The 22,536-nt window shown below is 42.0% G+C and overlaps 1 protein-coding gene across 4 annotated transcripts in view; it reads left to right on the top strand.

Moving 5' to 3' along the window:
- LOC125455594 (poly(A) polymerase type 3-like) overlaps positions 1-22,536 on the top strand; it is a 91,357-nt gene that overhangs the window by 26,962 nt on the left and 41,859 nt on the right. Inside the window, exons 5-9 of one of the 4 annotated variants that reach the window (XM_048537753.2) lie at positions 5,746-5,855; positions 5,946-5,999; positions 8,726-8,837; positions 10,308-10,397; positions 22,071-22,209. In XM_048537753.2, coding sequence (XP_048393710.1) covers positions 5,746-5,855; positions 5,946-5,999; positions 8,726-8,837; positions 10,308-10,397; positions 22,071-22,209 — 505 coding nt within the window. Of the gene's footprint in view, positions 1-5,745; positions 5,856-5,945; positions 6,000-8,725; positions 8,838-10,307; positions 10,398-22,070; positions 22,214-22,536 lie in introns of those variants that run through there. The other 3 variants (XM_048537754.2, XM_059649017.1, XM_059649016.1) reach the window with 3 other exon arrangements.

Genomic DNA, 22,536 nt, shown 5'->3' with positions numbered 1-22,536 from the left:
CAGGCAGATAATAGTAAGCAAGGATATACAGATTAAAGGGTGGGAACTTGAACAGATTAAGGCAAGCAGGTTACACCGCACACGCCATGTACTAGGCAGGATCAATGTTAACAAGGAAAGAACATTATTCGTCATTTTTACAGGTTTAGAATTCAAGTTAAGTTTAGAACACTTAAAATAAATGAAAGTGTGATCTGCTGTAGGGAGTTTGCAACAAGTTGCCTAGTATTGACACCATCTTGAGTCCTTTTAGCAGACTTTGCTACTGTTGATCCACCAATATTAGCTAAAGCTCCAGCCTTTAATGACTTTGTCTCTAGGTATCGCAGTTCATTAACGCATTTATTTTAAAATGTGGAATTAGGAGGTCCAAGAGAGGGAGCAAAAATCTAGTTTTTGGCTTAAGTGGAATAATATTTAATTCAAAGGAATAGTGTTTAAAACCTTGCTGATTGGTCAGAATCATTGTGCAAATTCATTGTCTGGTTTTCAGCTCCACTTGTCCACTGAGAATTCCAATTCCTTCTTTTAAAGATTGAAAAATTTGCTTCCACAGGTGCACTTAGACAAATGAGGAAACAGGATTTTGAATGAAGTGAAAAATACAATTTTGACTTGGTAAATTTTGAAAGCTTAAATTTGCTCCTAAGCCATGGGGTAGCGAAGAGTGTAGTAAATGGACCAACTTAGTAGAATAGCAAGATACTTGGCTTAGACAGCATCTGTGGAAAGAATTAAACAGAGCTAAATGTTTCAGCTTCTAGACCTTTTTGATAAGAGCTAGAGAAAGTTTAATGTAACTGATTGTAAGCACGTGAGGAAGAAAAACAGAAGGGAAATTCAGTGTACACTGGAAAGAATGATTGATTAAATAACAGTGAGTATCCTCTATAGAAATCGATACAGAGTAACAGGCCATGGAGCCAAAAAGTGAATGACGCAGAGCTTTCAGATTGTTGATCAGTAATAAAGGAGAAGCATTCAGCTTTTTACTGCTAAAGACTTCTATTTGCTTATGAAATGATTTTATTTAGTTAACTCAGCTACGTTAGGGGCATTCAAACAGTCCTTGGATAAGCATATGAATGATGATGGGATAGCTTAGGCGGATGGGCTTAGATTAGTTCGTGGGTCTGTGCAACATCAAGGGCCGAAGGGCCTGTTCTGCGCTGTATTGTACGGTGTTCTGCGTTCTATTTTTAGTGCAGGGTTGGGAGCACCAGGGGTGATCTTAGCATACAGAGGCTGTAAAATTTTTTGAGGGTTTCCTGAATTTTTGTTGTTAAATCTGATGCTTTAATAATTTACATCAGGCTTTTTTCATCCTACAAAAGAGGTGATTGCTTTTCTTCTTTGAGATGGTGAACTGCCTTCTGAAATAGCAACACTAGTGTAGGTATGTCCATTATTTTCTTGGAGGAGGCTTTGTGTTTTTGACCCTATGGCTATGAATTTATGGATCTTCTAAGCAATGTAGTGGATGAAGTAGAGGACCACCTCCAGGTGGTGCTCTTTCTCAAGCATCTACTCTTGCCTTTTCAACGTAGATTTGGAAGCTACTGTTAAAGGAACCATAGAAAAGTGTGAAGCTGGATGAACACCTAAGATGCTGCTTGGCCTGCTGTGTTCATCCAGCTCCACGCTTTGTTATCTCGGATTCTCCAGCATCTGCAATTCCCATTATCTCTGTTAAAAAGAACCATCGCAAGTTGATTGTAGATGGCATGCATTGCTGCCACTTCTCTAATAGCAGAGTGAGTATATATCACAACTCCATAGAGGAACAATAACACAATCAAGATTCCAGCTTCCAGTTACTGATCAAAAGAATGACACAGTAAGATTTCGCACTTTAAAACTTCAAACTTTTACTGTACTAAATAACTATAAAAGCACTGTTGACTAAATACTACTTCATTCTTGTAGGCACCTGCTGCTTTAAAGCACAGTGAGGCAATTTGCCTTGTCACACTCATGGAATTAAAGTCCTTTTGGAGGCAGTTTATGGTTTTCCCGGTTTTCCCAGTTTTCAGTGACTCGTGTATCCCATTTAATCAATAAGTAATTTTGATCAGATATTTCCAGTCGTTTTATCTCCATTCTTTTTTTTTTGTAAAGTTTCTTACTTGAGTGCAAGCAGTGGATTTCTTTTCAGATTATTCTTTCCCCTGGCCATAAGACAAATCTCAGAATCTTTGGATGGCTGCAAGAAGCATTTCTTTCAACAAGATAATGTCTTCTCCCACATCTGACAGTAGTAACCTGCAAAGCCAAGCAGCCTTTTAGTATCTGACAGAACCTTTGCCATCTGATATGTATTGATTTGGAGACAATTGTCACCTGATCTCAAAAATAGTTTCCTCTGTTCTCTTTATTACACTCAGAAGTGCTTATGCTATTCTTGAACCCAGAAACATGTTGCTGTTTTGAGTGGACAGCTTACAGTATGACTGTTTACAACCTTTATCTTTCTGGGTCTTTGGGAGATATAGTCTACTCATTGTGAACTCAAACTGTAGCCATTGTCTTTAAGTATAAACTTCTTGCACCTCTCATCAGTAAAGTAATCTTTAGTTTTCAATCAAACTATCCAGGCATGTGAGATCTAGAGCTGGTTGTAGAACCCCCACCTTTTATTCAAAATTTAAAGCCGCAGATTCAATATGTTCTAATCTTAAACCCACAATTTTAACAGTGCTTTATTGATAGGGTTCCTATTAGTGATTGCTTGAATGATTTTTGAGCATTGTTGGACTTGCACTCATCTGGGCTAGTGGAGAATGTTATATCACACTTTTTTACCCTATTAATAATAAACAGGCTTTGAGGAGTCGATTTAAGTTGCTCACTGCAGGATTCACAGCATTTGACCTGTTCTTGTAGCCAAAATATTTGTAAGACTGGCCCAGTTATATTTCCTGTCAATTATAAACCATTAATATGTTGTTAGTGAGGGATTCTGTGATAATGCCAAGGAAGTTGGCTAGCATTTGTAACTTGAATATTGACCAGAATTTTGCAGCACGCCGTCATGAATTACTTCATTATTTGAGATGTTGCAAGACTACCTGAATGCTGCAAATATTTAACATGGACCTCACTCTGACCTGGTGATGGTAGCATAAGTTCGTTGATGAACTGGGTGAATATGGTTGACCCTAGGGCACTACCTTGCACCGCCCCTTTAATGATGCCTCACAACAGCCACATCCTTTTTATGCTAGGTTTTTATGCGTGGTTCTGTGTTGCGGCAGTGTGTTGTTGCCCTTTTTTCTTTTGCAGCAACACTGAACCATGCTAGGAGGAAGAAGAATACTTCTTCCAGGTTTCTAAGGATAATGGATACCCAAAGAACTGGGTCAGAAGATGCCTACACAAACAGCATCAGAAAGATACTACACGCCCCTACATCAGGAACACGTTGGGACTCACCACAAGACTCTTGCGCCTGCCGGGCATCAGAGTGGCATCCAAGCCCATGTCAACCCTATGACAACTGCTCACCCGAATTAATGTCCCACTCCCTGCCATGGACAGGACCAATGTCATCTACAAGATCCTCCCGCAGAGACTGCGAGAAACACTACATCGGACAAACAGGACAGAAACTAACGAGTACATGAACACCAACTGGCTACAAAAAGACACTACCAATACTCACTCACCTCCATCCACATGGACAAGGAAAACGGCAACTTCAGCTGGGACAACATGAAGATCCTGGGACAGTCTAGGCAGAGACAGGCACAAGAATTCTTGGAAGCATGGCACACCACGAAGCAGGCTATTAATACATTGAACTCGACCCCATATACGTTCCACTATGGAGGAAACCCAGAAGTGAGGCAGTCCATCGCAGTGGACCCCAGAGTTTAAAAATCAGGCGGAAAACACTCCGATGCTTCATCGGAGGCTGCACTAAGGATGTTGCCAAACACTAACGAAACATCTAGGAAACAAGAAACCAGCTTGGCGAGCCAACCAACTGCAACAACCTCAACACCCACAACCTGAGCTACAAATCTACACCAAAACCTTAAACTGATTGCTTCACACTCCAAAAAGAATGACAGGGTACTAGAGCAATCAGTGTTTGGTACCTAACTATTTACAGTAAAAATAAGTAATTTCTGTGATGGAATCCATATTGTTTCCATGTTTATGGTTGATAGCTAGGAAGAATTCAGTAGCAAGGTTATAGAGGTTTCAAGGCAATCCAGACATGGGGAAGCAATGGCCTAGTGGTATTATCACTAGTCTATTCGTCTGGGAACTCAGCTAATGTTCTGGGGACTTTTTTTTGCCATGCACAATTTAAACCTGACATTGAGAATCTAACTGTTGGAAAAACCCATCTGGTTCATTAATGTCCTTTTAGGGAGGAAGTCTGCTATGCTTACCTGATCTGGCCTACAGATGATTCCAAACACCACAATGTGGTTGAGTCTTTTAACTACCCACTGGGCAGTTGGGAATGAACAATAGATGCTGGCCTAATTAGAGATGCCTACATCCTGTCAGCTTTCTTTTTAAAAACAAAGGGTTGAATGGGTGGGTAAATTAACAATGCAGTATGACATGGACAAGTCTGAAGTTATCTGCTTTGGTAGGCAAAAAGAATGACAGTTTTGTTTGCAACTGTTGATGTACGAAGGGACTTGGGTGTCCTTGAACACCAGGCACCAAAAGAAAGCAAGGATGCAGGCATAACCAGCAGTTAGGAAGGAAATTGTCATGTTTGCTTTCATTGTTACAGAATCTGAGCACAGGGCAACTTGTTGCAGCTGCATCAAGACCTTGGTGAGGCCACATTTGGGGTATTGAGTGCAGTGTTGGTTGTTTAGCTACAATGATATGCTTCCCAGAGAGTGTAGCAAAAGTTCAGATGGTTCTTGGCATGACAGGTTTGCCATATTGAGAGATTGGATTAATTACATCTTCGTTCCCTAGACTTTAAAAGAATTAGATGGGGTTGGGGATCTTACTGAAAGTTCTGACAGGCTAGGCAGCCTGAATGCAGGGAAAAAGTTCCATCTGATTGGGAGTAATCTTTGGATGCTGTGCGGACCATACAGAGCTGATATGTGGTCCTTCTTACGAAGGTAAACAGATGGTGGTGAAGATCAAGTTGTTGAACATATTTAAGAAAGAAATACTTCAGGGGACTAAAGGCATAATGGGGTATGGAGAGAGAGAAGGGGTTGAGATGGTGGATCAGCCTTGAATGGTGAATCAGGTTCCAGGGGCCAACCAGCCTAATCTTGCTCCTTTTTTTGGCTATCTGAGGGACTATCTAAGAATCCAGTTTAAATATTAAAAAGCCTTGATCTATCAAGATTGTTGTCCCAACCTGTGTGGAAGCACTTTTTTGGTAATGTTTTAATATTTAGTAACTACTGGGATACTAAAGCTTTGTCTGCGTTGTTAGCTAAGCTCAGCTGTCGGAATAATTAAGTAAAATTGACTCTGGTATGCAGAGGAGGCCATTGGTCCTAATTTGTAAATCTGACTAATCTTGTACTAGAAGTTTGCCACTAATACTGGATGCAACTGTGGTGCCTCTTGGACTTGAATGCTTACTGGAGGGCTTCATGTGCTGGTGGCCCGAAGTAGTTCTTTATGTAGACCTTCAGATGTGTAGAGAAAGGGTGGTTCCTTGGGTAAAGAATTCTGATCCGTAAATGTATTAATTTGAGGTAGTTGTTGAAGGTAAAGTATACATGTTAAAGCAGAATCTTTTCTTAGGTGCTGATATTGATGCTCTGTGTGTTGCACCTCGCCACATTGAAAGAGTTGACTTCTTCACATCCTTTTGCGAAAAGCTGAAGCAGCAAGATGAAGTGAGGAATTTACGGGTATGTATGGAAAATATTGTACTTGGATGTGTATGGTTTTTTTGCATTTATGCAATGTATTGACTTCTGTGTGTCTTTTATATTTTGCAGGCTGTTGAAGATGCTTTTGTACCAGTAATTAAACTATCTTTTGATGGTATAGAGGTATTTTTTTCTCTCTCAACTACTAACCGATTCACGTTATTTTACAGTTAAGTCTGTAACTACTTCTACATTTAAAATTTTTGTCTTGTGCTGCTTGCATGGTGAAATGAATTGAATCGAATAGCGATCATTAGTTAATGTGATTCTGCGATGACTCAAGTCTTCTGGTCAGCATCGAAACCCCTCTTTCTGATGTTGATGAGACAAAACGTTATCCACATGCTGCCACCTTTTATTATTTGGCCAGCCTTCCAATGAAGGATTCTTCATAATTCCTTCACAAAAATGCTGTGCCCTCTTTTTAATTTTTTTTAACAGCACTAGCTGCAATGAAATGGTGAGTAATAATTTAAACATTGCAACTTTATGTTAATGAATGGCCCAGTGGGTAGGTGGCCGTTTGCTGGACTGTTGAGTTCAGATCTTTGGTGCGTAGGTGTTTGCGGGTGGGTAGTTAAGCTTTAAATTTGCCCAGGAGCTTGATATGGTTTGACTATAACATTCGTAGGTAAGTCAGATATCTCCCAAATCTCTCATAAATCAGAGTTGGAGAATAGCTGAAATACCGTAAGACTATTCCTTTTGGAGTTATTTGTTTGAACTTTCAAAGGGCCCTAACACAGATGTATCTGTTTTCAGAAGACCAGACCAATGTCTGTCTCAGGTAATAAAATGTGAGGCTGAATGAACACAGCAGGCCAAGCAGCATCTCAGGAGCACAAAAGCTGACGTTTCGGGCCTAGACCCTTCATCAGAGAGGGGGATGGGGAGAGGGAACTGGAATAAATAGGGAGAGAGGGGGAGGCGGACCGAAGATGGAGAGTAAAGAAGATAGGTGGAGGAGTATAGGTGGGGAGGTAGGGAGGGGATAGGTCAGTCCAGGGAAGACGGACAGGTCAAGGAGGTGGGATGAGGTTAGTAGGTAGATGGGGGTGCGGCTTGGGGTTGGAGGAAGGGATGGGTGAGAGGAAGAACCGGTTAGGGAGGCAGAGACAGGTTGGACTGGTTTTGGGATGCAGTGGGTGGGGGGGGGAGAGCTGGGCTGGTTGTGTGGTGCAGTGGGGGGAGGGGACGAACTGGGCTGGTTTAGGGATGCAGTTGGGGAAGGGGAGATTTTGAAACTGGTGAAGTCAACATTGATACCATATGGCTGCAGGGTTCCCAGGCGGAATATGAGTTGCTGTTCCTGCAACCTTCGGGTGGCATCATTGTGGCATTGCAGGAGGCCCATGATGGACATGTCATCTAGAGAATGGGAGGGGGAGTGGAAATGGTTTGCAACTGGGAGGTGTTCTGCAAAGCGGTCCCCAAGCCTCCGCTTGGTTTCCCCAATGTAGAGGAAGCCGCACCGGGGACAGTGGATGCAGTGTACCACATTGGCAGATGTGCAGGTGAACCTCTGCTTAGTGTGGATCGTCATCTTGGGGCCTGGGATAGGGGTGAGGGAGGAGGTGTGGGGACAAGTGTAGCATTTCCTGCGGTTGCAGGGGAAGGTGCCGGGTGTGGTGGGGTTGGAGGGCAGTGTGGAGCGAACAAGGGAGTCACGGAGAGAGTGGTCTCTCCGGAAAGCAGACAGGGGTGGGGATGGAAAAATGTCTTGGGTGGTGGGATACTGCATCCACTGTACCCGGTGCGGCTACCTCTACATTGGGGAAACCAAGTGGAGGCTTGGGGACCGCTTTGCAGAACACCTCTGCTCAGTTTGCAACAAACAACTGCACCTCCCAGTTGCAAACCATTTCCACTCCCCCTCCCATTCTCTAGATGACATGTCCATCATGGGCCTCCTGCGCTGCCACAGTGATGCCACCCGAAGGTTGCAGGAACAGCAACTCGTATTCCGCCTGGGAACCCTGCAGCCTAATGGTATCAATGTGGACTTCACCACCAGTTTCAAAATCTCCCCTCCCCCCCACCGCACCACACAACCAGCCCAGCGCGCTCGCGCTCGCGCTCGCGCTCTCTCTCTCTCTCTCTCTCTCTCTCTCTCTCTCTCTCTCTCTCTCTCTCTCTCTCTCTCTCTCTCTCTCTCTCTCTCTTCCCCCCCTTCCCCCCCCACCCACTGCATCCCAAAACCAGTCCAACCTGTCTCTGCCTCCCTAACCGGTTCTTCCTCTCACCCATCCCTTCCTCCAACCCCAAGCCGCACCCCCATCTACCTACTAACCTCATCCCACCTCCTTGACCTGTCCGTCTTCCCTGGACTGACCTATCCCCTCCCTACCTCCCCACCTATACTCCTCCACCTATCTTCTTTACTCTCCATCTTCGGTCCGCCTCCCCCTCTCTCCCTATTTATTCCAGTTCCCTCTCCCCATCCCCCTCTCTGATGAAGGGTCTAGGCCCGAAACGTCAGCTTTAGTGCTCCTGAGATGCTGCTTGGCCTGCTGTGTTCATCCAGCCTCACATTTTATTATCTTGGAATTCTCCAGCATCTGCAGTTCCCATTATCTCCAATGTCTGTCTCAGTTCTGTAAATCAATTCTGTGTAGTTACTGTTAATGAAACTTTGGTTAACTCTGTACATTATGAAAAGCTTGTAAGATGGAAGATGCATTCAGCTTAAATTGTCCATTTCAAATTCTGAAGTTTAGACAGTTGTTATAGAAATTAATACATAGAATTTTACGTGAATATGTATTGGAGACTGATAAATTTTTGCATTGCTTTACTTTCCTAAGAGAACTTGCTATAATTGGTACAAAATGTGAACTTTTCTATTTTAGATTGATATTTTATTTGCAAGATTGGCACTTCAGACAATCCCTGAAGATTTGGATCTTCGAGATGATGTACTACTTAAAAACTTGGACTTGAGATGCATTAGAAGTCTTAATGGTAAAGGACTTGCAAAGTAAATGCATATTTGATAATCTGGGTGTGAAAAGTTGCTTTGCCATTCAGAAAATTCAGGGGCAGCGTGGTGGCTCAGTGGTTACCATTGCTGTCTTGCCATACCGGGGACCTGGGTTTGATTCCACCCTTGGGCAACCGTCTGTGTGGAGTTTGCATGTTCTCCGTGTCTGTGTGGAGTTTCCTTCCACAGCCCAAAGATGTGCAAGTTTAGTGGATTAGCTATGCTAAATTGCCCATAAAATTCAGGGATGTGTAGGTTGTCTGTTACCCATCAAAAATGCACAAAGTCTGGGGGAAATGGGATGGGTCTAGGTGGGATGCTGTTTGGAGGGTCGATGTGGACTTGGGCTGAATGGCCTGTTTTCATACTGTAGCGATCCTACTGAAAATAGGTATTGCTTAATGAGAGTGAACACCCAAGTTGTGCCAGATGAGTGGAATTCAAGAGTGTTATCTATTTATCATATTTTGTAGAGGGATGATAAAAAAAACATCGTCACAAAAACATTCAGCCCCTTGAGCCTGCTCTGCCATTCGGTACGATCATGGCTGATGGGACATTGCTTATGTCTGCGTTGGTACTCTTGTTCCTCATTACCCTCTTTCCCCTACTGATCAAGAATCTATCTCTTGGCCTGTCCTAATGTAATAAAAACAGACTCATGTTAAGATTCAAGTCCTTTAATCATTTATCACATTCTTCCTTGCTCTACAGAAAAACCTCAGTTAGAATTTAATTCATAGAATCCCTACTGTGTGGAAATAGGCCCTTCAGCCCAACCAGTCCACACTGAACCTCAAAGCATCCCACCCAGACCCATCCCGCTATAACCCACCTAATCTACACATCCCTGAACACTACGGGCAATTTAGTGTGGCCAATCTACCTGGCATGCGCACCACTTTAGACTGCGGGAGGAAACAGGAGCACATGGACGAAACCCACGCAGACATGGAGAACGTGCCAACTCCTCACAGACGGTTGCCCGAGGATGGAATTGAACCCGAGTCCCTGGTGCTGTGAGGCAGCAATGCTAACCACTGAGCCACTGTGCCGCTCCATATAAAGGTTGTTGGGTGCATCCATGCACTGAATGTAATTGGGTCAATGCAGTCAATATCATAGAATCTCTACGGTGCATAAAGAGGCTGTTTAGCTTATCAAGTCTGTATTGACCCTCCAAAGAGCATCCCACCCAGACCCAGCCCACTATCTTATTCCCATAACCCTATATTTACCATGACTAATCTATGTAGCTTGCACATTCTTCACTACTACAGACATTTTCACCATGATCAATGCATCTAATGTGCACTTTTTTTGGGACGTTAATAGGGCAATAAAATGTTCCAAACCTAAGATTTTGTTTTAAAATCTCTCCTTAAGGCAGGTAGACTAAACAGCTGTTAGACTGTATGCTAAACTGAGCTGTGTTTCTTCCTGTTCAATAGGTTGCAGAGTCACTGATGAAATATTGCATCTAGTACCAAACATTGAAAATTTTAGGCTGACATTGAGAGCAGTTAAATTATGGGCCAAACGTAAGTATGCACCCATTCTCTTAATTGCTTTGAGTGAAATTATTTGAAGTGATATCTTTTAGAGACAGTGGCTCAAATTTATTCAGCAGTAGTGTGACTTTATATACAGTGGCAGTGGCATCAAAGTGCAGGTCATGCTGCAGATATTGTTGCATTCATAAATGCCACATGGAATACCTGAGCCATCTCTGCACAAGAAATCCATTTTTACACTTTGTTCATACAGCAAATTCTGTAAAGACCAATTTAACATGCTGCTACTTTGCTATTATTTGAATGACCCAATTAAAAACAATCTTGTAACCACCTATGTCTGAAGTAGGTTAAATTTTTTACAGAAAGAACCATGGATGTTGGAAATATGACACAAGACAGAAATTGTTGGGGAAGCTCAGCAGGTCTGGTAGCATCTGGGGAGAGAAAGTAGCAGAGTTAACATTTCAGGTCTAGCGATCCTCCTTCAGAGCAGGGGTTTGGGGTCACTGGACTTAGTGTTAATTCCACGGATGCTGCCAGACTTGAGTTTTACTAGCAATTTCTAACGCTCTGATCTGTTCCTTGGCTGTTTTGACTTAGCTCTGTGTGCACCTGAGCCTTGGAAGTTCTGATGAAGTGTTTTAATCATAGTTCTGACACAGTGGGCTGGGACCAATTTTATGCAGTTTGGATTTCTGCTGGCGTTTACCTGGCTGATATTATTGTACCTTTCAAAGCCCTCAGGTTTATAGACGCTGCAGCTGGGGAAGAATTCCTACCTGCAACGAGTCCTTCAACCTTGCGTAATTGAGTTCACCATTTGTTCTTGTCTCCAGAGAACGCAGGCCCACTTTTTTCTTTCTCCCTCCCCTCCCTTGCCCTGTAGTCTCGTTGTCAGATTACCCTGCCATCTCAGGAAACAGTCTACTTTTTGCTGCACTACCTCTATGACAAGTAGGTTCTTCCTAGGCCAACTGGAACCAGAGCTAACACCACTCCAGGTGTGATCTCACCAGTGTTCTATATGGCTGAAACATGACTTTGTTCCTGTACTGAAATGCTTTTTATGATTTGAAAGCAAGCATACCGATTTATCTTCATTCCTTGCTGCACTTCCATGCTGGTTTTTCAGTGAATTGTGAACAAGGTCAACTGGGTCCCTTTGCAATCTCTCCAAGCAAGAAATATTCCGTACTTCTTTCCTTCTGTCAAAGTGGGTAGCCTCACACTTACCCACATTATATTTGATCTGCCATATATTTGATCTGCCATGTTTTTGCCCACTTACTCACCTTGTCTAAATCACTCTCAAACACCTCTACATTCCTGTCCGTGCTCAATCCTGCCAAGTTGTTACCTGTACACTTGGTAATATAATTGTTCTCCATATCTGAATCATTGATAAAGATTCAGAACCGCTGGGATCCTGACACTGATCCTTGCAGTACCTCACTGGTCACAGCCGACCAACCTAAGAATGCCCCGTGCATTCTTGTGGTAACGCATTCTCAATCTATGTGCTTTAATTAAGAGTCATCTATTCTCTTGCATGGGACTTGATCAAAAGTAATCAGTGATAACAAATGCAGATGTTGGAGAATCCAAGAATACACAGTGTAGAGCTGGTTGAGCACAGCAGGCCAAGCAGCATCTCAGGAGCACAAAAGCTGACGTTTCGGGCCCAGACCCTTCATTAGAAAGCTTTCTGATGCAGGGTCTAGGCCTGAAACGTCAGCTTTTGTGCTCCTAAGATGCTGCTTGGCCTGTTGTGCTCATCCAGCTCTACACTTTCTTATCTCTTGATCAAAAGTAAATCCAGTTTCACCACATCCACTGGTTCCTCCTAATTGACTGTACAAGTAACGTCATCAAACAGTCGTGATTTTCCCTTCATAAGTCAGTGACTCAGTCCAGTCAATTGTTTTCTAAATGTCTAGTAATCAGCTTACGCAAAGGCAGGTGCCAATAGGGGAAAATCGCTACAATCCAGCAGGCCTGTAGTTCCCTTTTTCTAACTTCTTTTAAACAATGGCATTACATTTGCACCCTCCCAGTTTGCAGACCCTTGTAGAATTAGATACATTTTGAAATATGAACAACAATGTCGATTGTCATCTCTTCGCTGTTCTGGGATGGCAATTATCAGGTCCAGGGGATCTGTTAAATTTCAACCCCTATGATTTTGCCTATACTACTTTGATTGGAAACTGTCCCAGCAGGCCAGGATCCCTTGTGAAGCAGACTGGGAGGGCGTGCAACTTTGAGAAGGGCAGCGATTGTGGCGGATTTTTTTTAAAAAAGCGGCAGCAAGCCCCTTTGACTTGTTCTTGCATGTTAGAGCTGGTGTTGTCATCGCAAACAGGTAGTTGATGTTTCTTCTCTTAGCCAAGAGGTTTAAATCAGGAATTTTTTTTATGGCCGAAGAGTATAGTTAGAAAATCTGTTTTAAGATGTAATATCCAAATTAAGTAGAATAGAGATAGCTGGGCATGCAATGCGTTACAGCGGAAGTATGTGGTATCTGATAGACTTAATCCAAAGTGAACATGCTTGCTGCATATTAGCTGCTAGGGGATCCTCGTCGAAGAGTTGATGAGCTGGAGTCCGAGCTAGCGATACTGTGACGTCAGGGAAACCATCAGACTGTAAAATGTAAGAGCAGAAGTAGACCATTGAGTGTTGACTCTGCTTGAACGTTCAGTGAGATCATGGTGGATCTGATAATCTTCAATTCCATTTGCATGCCTGTTCCTTTTACTGACTTAAACACCTGTCAATTCAGCATTGATTATAATTGACCAAACCTCGACCGTCCTATGTGGAAAGATTTCCATAGATTCATTGTGTTTGAGAGAAAAGAACCCTCTCTGTCTCTGTCTTGATGCGCCACCCCTTGCTGTGAGGTTGTGCCTGTCTGGTCCTAGACTGCCCTGCAAGGGGAATCAACATCAATTATGAAGAGGAGCTATACCAGACATGAAACATTAAACTTGTGTAGCAGCATCTATGAAGAAAACATGAGTTTCTCCAGTATTCTCTCAGGTTGAGCGATTTGGCAAAATCGTGGGAAGTAGAGTTTAATATAGGAAAGTAAAAGGTAATTTTGATTGTAAGAATTAAAAAGATTGATTTAAATAGAAACTTCAGATGGTGCAGCACAAGGGGAACCTGGGTGTTCTTGAGTGGAACACAGTATTAAGAAAGCAAATGGAATCATGGCCTTTATTGCGAGGAGTTGACAAGTAGCGAAGTCTTGTTAGAATGGTACAAGGTGTTAGTGAAGCGGTACCAGGAATATTCAGGCATAAATAAAGGAACAAAAACAGAGGTTGCTGGAAAAGCTCAGCAAGTCTGGCAGCATCTGTGCAAAAAGAAATCAGTGTTGATGTTTCTGGTCCATTGACCAGTTCTGAGGAAGGGTCATGGGACCTGAAACATTAACGCTGATATTTTTTCCACAGATGCTGCCAGATCTGAGCTTTTCCAGCAACCTCTGTTTTTGTTCCTGATTTACAGCATCTGCAGTTCTTTTTGGTTAAAGGGATGAATGTTCTACTCTTGTTTCTTACAGAATATTATTTTCTTGCACTTCTAGACTCTTAGTCCCCCTTTTGGATCTTTTTATTTCTAAGCAAATTATTTTCCCTCTTTAAGATCCCTGCTGATAATACTGAACAAATTAGATTGGAGTGAAATATAGCTTGATACATCATGTGTTTAATATTTTAACCAAGTTTCAACTTGTTTCCCAGGCCAGTCCCACACCTATCTTAGCTTTTAAACCTTAAGTAATGCTTTCCAGTTTCCTTCCCAGGAATTGCTGAGACATTTGTCTGATAATTGTGAGGACCTAATTTTTCTCATTTAGCACAAGGTCCAAAAATTAGAAAATTTATGAAAATTAGAAACTGTGTTTCTGCTACAGATTCTGCTTCCCTTACATTGCAAGAGAATGTTTTCCATTTCAAGGGGAAAACATCCGTTCTGCTTTGAACTGAAGTTTGTGTTCTTCTAGTGAGCTTGAACCTTCTGTTCTAAAGCCAAAGCTAAAACTAAACCAATTGCCTTAATTTGTTTGCTCTGTTTCTTACAAGCAGAACAAAATAAACATTTTATCCATTAACACTGCAGACATTCTCTCATAGTTGAATGAAGTGGCATGACTTGGAAATAACATATTTAGGTCCCTGTCCAAATGTTCACCCTTTTTTTTTAAAAATAATACCTTCCCAGGATTAAGTAAAATATATCTTTTGGCATTTGGATTTAAAATATTGTACATCTTTCATCACAGTAGACGCTAAATACTTAACTTTTTTTTGTCATTTCACTATTTCCTTTTGTAAACTCTTCTGTTTCTATTGGTTAAACTTGGGTTGTTTTCTCAAGAGCAGGGAAGAAACTACACTAATCCCATTCACTTGCACTTGGTCCATAGCCTCTTATCCCCTGACATTTTAAACGTGCCTCCAGATGCTACTTAAATGTTGAGAGTACCTGCTTCCACCACCCTTGCAGGCAGCATGTTCCATATTTCCACCACGCTTGGGATGAAAAAAAATTTCCTCAGACCTCTGGGCGTTTCCTCCTCAGTTTGAACTTCTGCTTTCTAGTCAGGGTGGTGGGAATCTGGAATGCACTGCCTGGGAGGAAGTTGAGGCTGAAAACCTCAACCTAAAAATCAGTTGGCTTTGAATGCTGTTATATTTTAAGTGCTTATGAGCCAAGTGCTCGAATGTGGGACTAGAGTAGATTGAATAGTTTCTGTCAGCGCAGACTTGATGTGCCAAATAGTATCTTCCATATTATATGATTCTCTGCTTATATTGGACCCATGTTTGTCTTAGCTATGTAAAATGGAAAAGATTAGCAATAGAAGTTTTTAATATTGCTGTCCAGTTCACATTTGTCTTTATAAAATTCTTAAATACTCTGTCTTGATAAAGTTTTTCATTCTCCTTTCGCCAAGTTTTTAAATTTCTTCCAACCCTGTGGCTTTTGTAAGCTGCCTCCTTTGGTCCAATACTACTTTCAACCTCCCTTAGCTGTAGGTTTGATTTCCCGTTGGATGTTTTGCCCTTAATCTGTTCTTTTAAACTGGAATTAATTACTTTAAAATAAGCCATTGCCTTTGGATCATTTTCTTTTCTGATGCACCTCCAACTTTCTCCTCAAACTTAATTGTCTTTATTCAGATTGAAGACTCTAGTTTCAGATTGAGTAGCATCTTCCTCAAGCTCCAAGAAAAATTGTCTTGTGGTCACTTCCATAAAGTATCTTTTGCCTGCCTCATGGCAGACTGATACAAAAGGTGAAGTCGCATGGTAAACGTGAGCTGGCAAGATGGATACAGAACTGGCTTGGTCATGGGGGAGAGTGTGTAGTGGTAAAAGGTTTTGTTTTTTTTTAGAATGGAGCGTTGTGATTAGTGATGTTCTAAAGGGACCTGTGCTGGGACTCTGTGGACTACATAAATGATTTGGGAATAATAAATATAGCTGATTTAATTAATAGTTTTGCAGATGATACAAAGTTTGGAGTTGTAGATAGTGACGAGGTTTGTTAGAGCGTACAGCAGGGTATAGATGAGTTGAGCAATGGGCAGAAAAAAGGCAAATGGAGTTTAATCTGGACAAATGTGAGGATTTTGGAAGGTCAAGTGCAGTTGAAAATTATGCAGTGAATGGCAGAACTTTTAGGAGTAATGAGGTATACCTCCTTTCATTGGAAGCGGCTTTGAGTACAAAGACAAATTATGCTGCAGCTTCATAGAATTTCAGTTAGGCCATGCTTGGAATATTCTGTACAGTTCTAGTCACCCCACTACAAGAAGGATGTGGAAGCTTTGGAGAGGGTACAGAAAATGTTTACCAGGATGTTGTCTGGTCTGGGGGACTTTAAGCTATGAAGAAAAGTTGGTTAGACTAGAGTTTTTTTTCACAGAAATGCAGGAGGTGGAGGGGGCGATCTGAAGAAGTTGTTTACAAGATTGTGGAGGCTTTTTTCCAGGGTGGAGGGGCCAATTACGAGGGAACACAAGTTCAAGGTGCAGGAAGGGAAGTTTAAGAGATGTGTGAAAAGCTTGCCTTGCACAAAGGATAGTGTGTGCCTGCAACATCCTGCCAGAGGAGGTGGTAGAAGCAGACTCAGTAGCAGCCATCAAGAAGCACCTAGATGAATACATGACTAGGAAGGGAAGAGAGGGATGCAGATCCTAAAAGATGAAGATAGTTTTAGTTTGGAAGGGCAAAATGTTTTGGCACAGGCTTGGAGGGCTCAAAGGCCTGTTCCTGTGCTGTATTCTTTCTGCTTTGCAGGAAGATGATTAATTAGTCATTTCTATTTGCAAAATACTAAACTTAAATATTCTGTGCTATAATTGGTCTTTCTCCATGTTACTCCAGAAACTTACTTTGAGTACATGTCAGCAATTCTTTATGGTATGGGTTTAGAGTCCATGTGTAGAGTCGTCACCTATCAGTACTGCAATTCTCTTATGAAGGCACCTTTAATTTCTCAGTTTTTTTTAATACTATGGTTCTCACGATTACTATAAGTAATGATCTGTCCAATAATTGTTGCTCCATGCTGTTTCTTAGCTCTGCTCAAATAAATTTTGTATCCAGTTCAGCCAGTTGCCTAATGTATTTATTCCATTATGGTTACTGTTTTTCCATTTTTGCCTGTCCTTCCTTTAATGTCAATTTTCTTCTCTTCAGTTCCTAGTCTTGGTCATTTTGCAGCTACGTCTCAGTAATGATAACTAACGTTCTTACTTTCATTTATGCTATCAATTCACTACCTTGCCCGAATGCTGCACGATTTCAGATTGCCTTTGATTCTTGCCTTGTTAACACTGTTTTGTAACTTGACCCTGGTTCACTCTAGGATTTATTTCTGCCATGTCTGCAATGTGTTTCGGCCTAGACTCGTGTTAGGTGATGAGCTGTCGTCAGACAAGACTGATTAGCAGAAGAAAGCAGTTCTGTATACTAAATCAGTTCACGTATTAAGCAGAAGTGAGGCTCGTTCAGCTAGTGCACTGGTCTTGTTTAGTTTGTAGATGAACTGTGTATGGAAGTAAGCTTTGAACCAGTTTAAATTCATTATTTGTGGTGAATTGCCTTTGTTCCTCTTGGAAAATGGTACGGTTGCTGCAGTTCTCCTTTATTTCTTCAAATAAAACCAGTTATTTTCTCCGATCATTTGAAATGTGTTTGGATGCAGAGCAAGGACAATTGTTTCCTTGTGCAAGCCTTCAGTTGAATATCCAATTAATACTCTATGAAGGGGGTCTTAGAAGGATTGAATAAATAATTTGCATCAGCCTTCATGGTGAGAGTAGCATTCTAAAAGTACTAACACGGGGCTAAAGATGTGGAGGCCATGAACGCCATAACTAGTGCTAGAGCTAAGGTACTAGGAAAACTAGTGGATCCAAAGGCTGATAAGTTCCTGGATCTGATGGGACACATTCTGGGATATTAAAAGAAGCAGCTACAAATTGCTTTTGAAGAACCTTTGGTCTCAGAGAAGCCTGTAAGCATGGGTTGAAGATTGCTGAACACCTGAAGACTGTCGGGATAATGGGGAAGTTTTCAGAATGGCAGTATGTAATTAATGGAGTGCCGGGGGATCAGTCCTGGGGCACAAATTCTTGACTGCACATAATAAAGTTGTTGTAGTCACAGAAGATCACAGGCTTGGTCTGTCACTTAGAGTGAGAGACAACTAGTGTTTTGTGATAGTGATGCTAGAATCAATTCCTGCACTGGCTGAAGTTACCATGAAAGACCCTCCATCAAACTCTTAGCATGCCCTGAGGCATGGTGACCCTCTAGTTTAAATTGTTACAGTTGCGTCTCTGTAGGGATCTAATAGGATCATAGCCCCTTTACAATACATACTAATAACTTGGTGGAAGCAAATGTCCGATCACTATGTTTGTAGGTGACAAAATGGTGGGAAGGTATGTGAGGATGATGGATCAGCAGAGAGACAGGATAAGTGAGTGGACAAAACCTTGGCTACTGCAATATACTGTAGGAAAGTGTGAGATTACATACTTTCTTGGAAGTTGGAAAAGAAGCTGTGAAATTATAGAAATTGAGAAAGCTGCAGCAGATGGTGTTTTTTTGGAAGTTGAGCTTGAATCTGAAGCTAGCTTACAAGTTCAGGTAATAGGAAAAGCAAATAGAATGTTAGCCTTTTTTTCAAAGAGAATGGTTTATAAATACTAGGAGTTCTTGCTTGTCAAACATCAGCTGTGATAGCTCTTTACAGTTTTGGACTCCTTGTCAATGGAAAGTTGTACTAACATTGGAAGCAGTCCAGAGAATGTACACTAGATTGATCTTGGGTATGGAAGGGCTGTTTATTTTTGCCTGGAAGTTGAGTAGTAATGGGCATTCAGAAGAATAAAGGGTGTTAATATGGAAACAAATTTCCTAGGGGGTTTGACAGGGTACGTGCAGATGGGTTTTTCCCCCTGAGGTAGAGTCTGAAACCAGAGAATGTAATGAGTAAGCCAGTTTATAAAATCCCTACAATGTTGGAACAGGCCATTCAGCCCAACAAGTCCACACTGACAGCCTGAACAGCATCACGTACAGACCTATCCCCTTATCCCAGCATACCTAACCTACGCACCCCTGGACACTGCGGGATAATTTAGCACAGTCAATCCACAAGGCTTGTACGTCTTTGGCGTGTGGGTGGAAATGCATGCAGACATGGAGAACGTGCAAACTCCACTTAGTCAACCAGGTGTGGAATCAAACACGGGTCAAAGGTGCTGAGAGGCAGTAGCACTGACCACTGAGCCACAAAGCTGTCCGTAGCATTCTTTACCACAGCTGTCGCGGTTGGGAGGTTAAATATATCGAACACTGAACATTACAGCGCGGTACAGGCCCTTCAGCCCTTGATGTTGCGTCGACATGTGAAACCAATCTGAAACCCATCTAACCTACACTATATATTCTGTCGTCCATATGTTTATCCAATGGCCGTTTAAATACCCTTAAAGTTGACTAGTCTACTACTGTTGCAGGCAGAGTATTCCACACCCTTACTACTCCATGAGTAAAGAACCTATCTCTGGCATCTATCCCATATCTATCACCCCTCAATTTAAAGCTATGTCCACTCGTACTAGCCATCACCATCTGAGAAAAAAGCTCTCGCTGTCCGCCCAATCTAATCCTCTGATCATCTCGTATGTCTCTATTAAGTCGCCTCCTAACCTCCTCTCTAATGACAATGGCTTCAAGTCCCTCAGCCTTTCCTCAAGACCTTCCCTCCTAATGGGCAACATCCTGATAAGTCTTCTATGGACCCTATAATGCAGCAATCGGAACTGTACGCAATGCTCCTAGTGCATCTGCATCAGAATTTTGTACAGCTGCAACTTGACCTCATGCCTCCGAAACCCAATCCCTCTACCAATAAAACCTAACACACCGTATGCCTCCTTAATAACCTTATCAACCTGGGTGGTAACTTTAGGGATCTATGCACACGGACACGGAGATCTCTCTGCTCGTCCATGCTACCAAGAATCTTACCATTAGCCTACTGCTCTGTATTCCTGTTACTCCTTCCAAAGTGAATTACCTCACACTTGTCTGCATTAAACTCCATTTGCCACCTCTCCGCCCAGCTCAGCAGCTTATCTATGTCCCTCTGTACCCTGCCACATCCTTCCACACTATCTGCAACTCCTCCAACTTTAGTGTCATCTGTAAATTTAATAACCCATCATTCTATGCCATCATCCTGGTCACTTATAAAAATGACAAACAGCAGTGGCCCCAAAACAGACCCTTGCAGTACAACACTAGTAACTGAACTCCAGGATGAACATTTCCCATCAACCACCACCCTCTGTCGTCTTCCAGCTCGCCAATTTCTGATCCGCACCACTAAACCACCCTCAATCCCATGCCTTCGAATTTTTTTCTGCAATAGCCTACCGTGGGGAACCTTATCAAATGCTTTACTGAAATCTGTATACACCGCATCAACCGCTTTACCCTCATCCACCTGTTTAGTCACCTTCTCAAAGAACTCAAGGTTGGTGAGGCACGACCTACCCTTAACAAAACAGTGTTGACTATCCCTAATCAAATTATTCCTTTCTAGATGATTATAAATCCTATCTCTTTACAATCCTTTCCGACACTTAACTACAATCAAAGTCAGGCTCACTGGTCTATAACTACCAGGGTTGTCTCTACTCCCCTTCACAAAACAAGGGGACAACATTTGCTATCCTCCAGTCTTCTGGCTCTATTCCTGTAGACAATGATGACTTAAAGATCAAAGCCAAAGGTTCTGCAGTCTCCTCCCTAGCTTCCCAGAGAATCCTAGGATAGATCACATCTGGCCCAGGGGACTTACCTATTTTTACATGTAAAGCTGAGAGTTGATCAGCTAAGGAAATCAAGGGGTTTAGGGGTTAGATAGGAAAGATGAGGTGTGGGTTTTTGAATCAGCAATGATGTAATTGAATGGCCGAGCAGATTCTGAGCCAAATTACCAACATATCATGTGACAACCTTCCCTGAACCGTCTGTTCTGCAATTAGTTTTATGTTGGCTGGGGGCAGACCGTGTGCGTGTCTCGTGCTGGCTGGCGCACAACCGTTGTGCAGTGGGCATGGTGCGGCCAAGTGTTGCATTTGTTGTCTGAGATTTTATAACCTGTAGGGTTTAGATAAATTTCTCTAAAATTGGCATTAAATTACTTTTGGGATTGTGCATCAGTTTATAAAACAGTAGAAGCAATAGTATCCACGCACAAAGATTTTTAGCTGTCTTGTTCCTGAGGCTTTTGCAGAATGCCAGTTCGTTCGACCTGGATACTGACAAAAAAGGGAGTGGCTGTAGCTCATGACTCTCTGGAGTCTTGTAGGGAAACTGCCCTTTGATAAGTTAACTGGGAAGTGGTCGACAGATGCTGGCCAGCTGTTTTCAAATCAGCCTGTTCAGAGATATTATTACTTGAACCTGGCCCTCCTGGTTCAAAGTAGGCACACTACCACTGCACCTTGGTCCTTGAAATCTAGAAAAAGAACAAACTGCAGCTCGATTATGTTGGCACTGAAGAAATTTGCAGTGTATTTATATCCATGTATAAAATAATATGCTACAGTACATGGTCATACATTTTAAAAAAAACAAACTTCAGGATTGTGAATGGTTTAACCCCCATGGGGTAATCAGTGTTTTGCACTGTAGTTCTTTTTACAAAGGGTTAAGTGAAAACCAGTTTGAGACTGAAATGCTCTGATCTTTTCCTATCTTAAACCAACTTTGTGAAGGTTTAATTTTTTTAAGTTAATTGGAGAATATGAAACTTGGTCATGTTCAACTTTGCTTTGTCCTTGATGGTAACAATGCAACAATTCAGCAGCCAGCATGCAATCTGGCTTTTACTTAGCCGCCTTCCATTCTATTCACCTCCCTAGTCTTTCCCACGTTTCCTCCATTTTCTACTGTATATGTTGTCATGTAGTAGAGCTTGTCTATCTTACCAGGGAGCTTGCATGCTGTTTGGGAAAGTATAGCTAGTAGAGAGAGTCAGTAATATAACTGAAATAAATTGGAGTGATCGCTGAGAATTTGTCAGGTTAGATTATAAATTAAACATTGATTAACATGCTATGCTTAAAAAGGATTGTCTGTTTTTAAACAGGCCACAATATTTACTCAAACATACTAGGCTTTCTGGGTGGTGTGTCATGGGCCATGTTGGTGGCAAGAACATGTCAGCTGTACCCCAATGCTGTTGCATCCACTCTAGTACACAAGTTCTTTTTGGTATTTTCAAAATGGTGAGTATTGCTTTCTATGAATCTTATTTGTAGTATGATTTAGCAATATAAATTAATGCCCATTACATTGTATTTCTGCTCAAGCCTGTGTGATTGCCCACAGGCTCTAGTCTCCAAGTTGTATGCTCGTTATTTTTAAATTGCCTGATCAATTGGTTAAAAATAATGAAAATACCTGTGGCAGCTGTTTTCTCTAATGGGGAATCTAGACAAAGGGACATCTTAAAATTTAGAGCTAAGCAGTTCAGGTGTGTAATCAAATATTTCAAAGTATAAAATTTCCCACCATCATCTGCCCCTCATGTCCCTAAAACCTTCCCATAAACC

Source organism: Stegostoma tigrinum, chromosome 10 (assembly GCF_030684315.1).
Source record: "Stegostoma tigrinum isolate sSteTig4 chromosome 10, sSteTig4.hap1, whole genome shotgun sequence".
In the NCBI taxonomy this organism is placed as follows: Eukaryota; Metazoa; Chordata; class Chondrichthyes; order Orectolobiformes; family Stegostomatidae; genus Stegostoma; species Stegostoma tigrinum.
The sequence above is the reverse complement of the archived record's forward strand: the minus strand, read 5'-3'. Positions and strand labels throughout refer to the sequence as shown.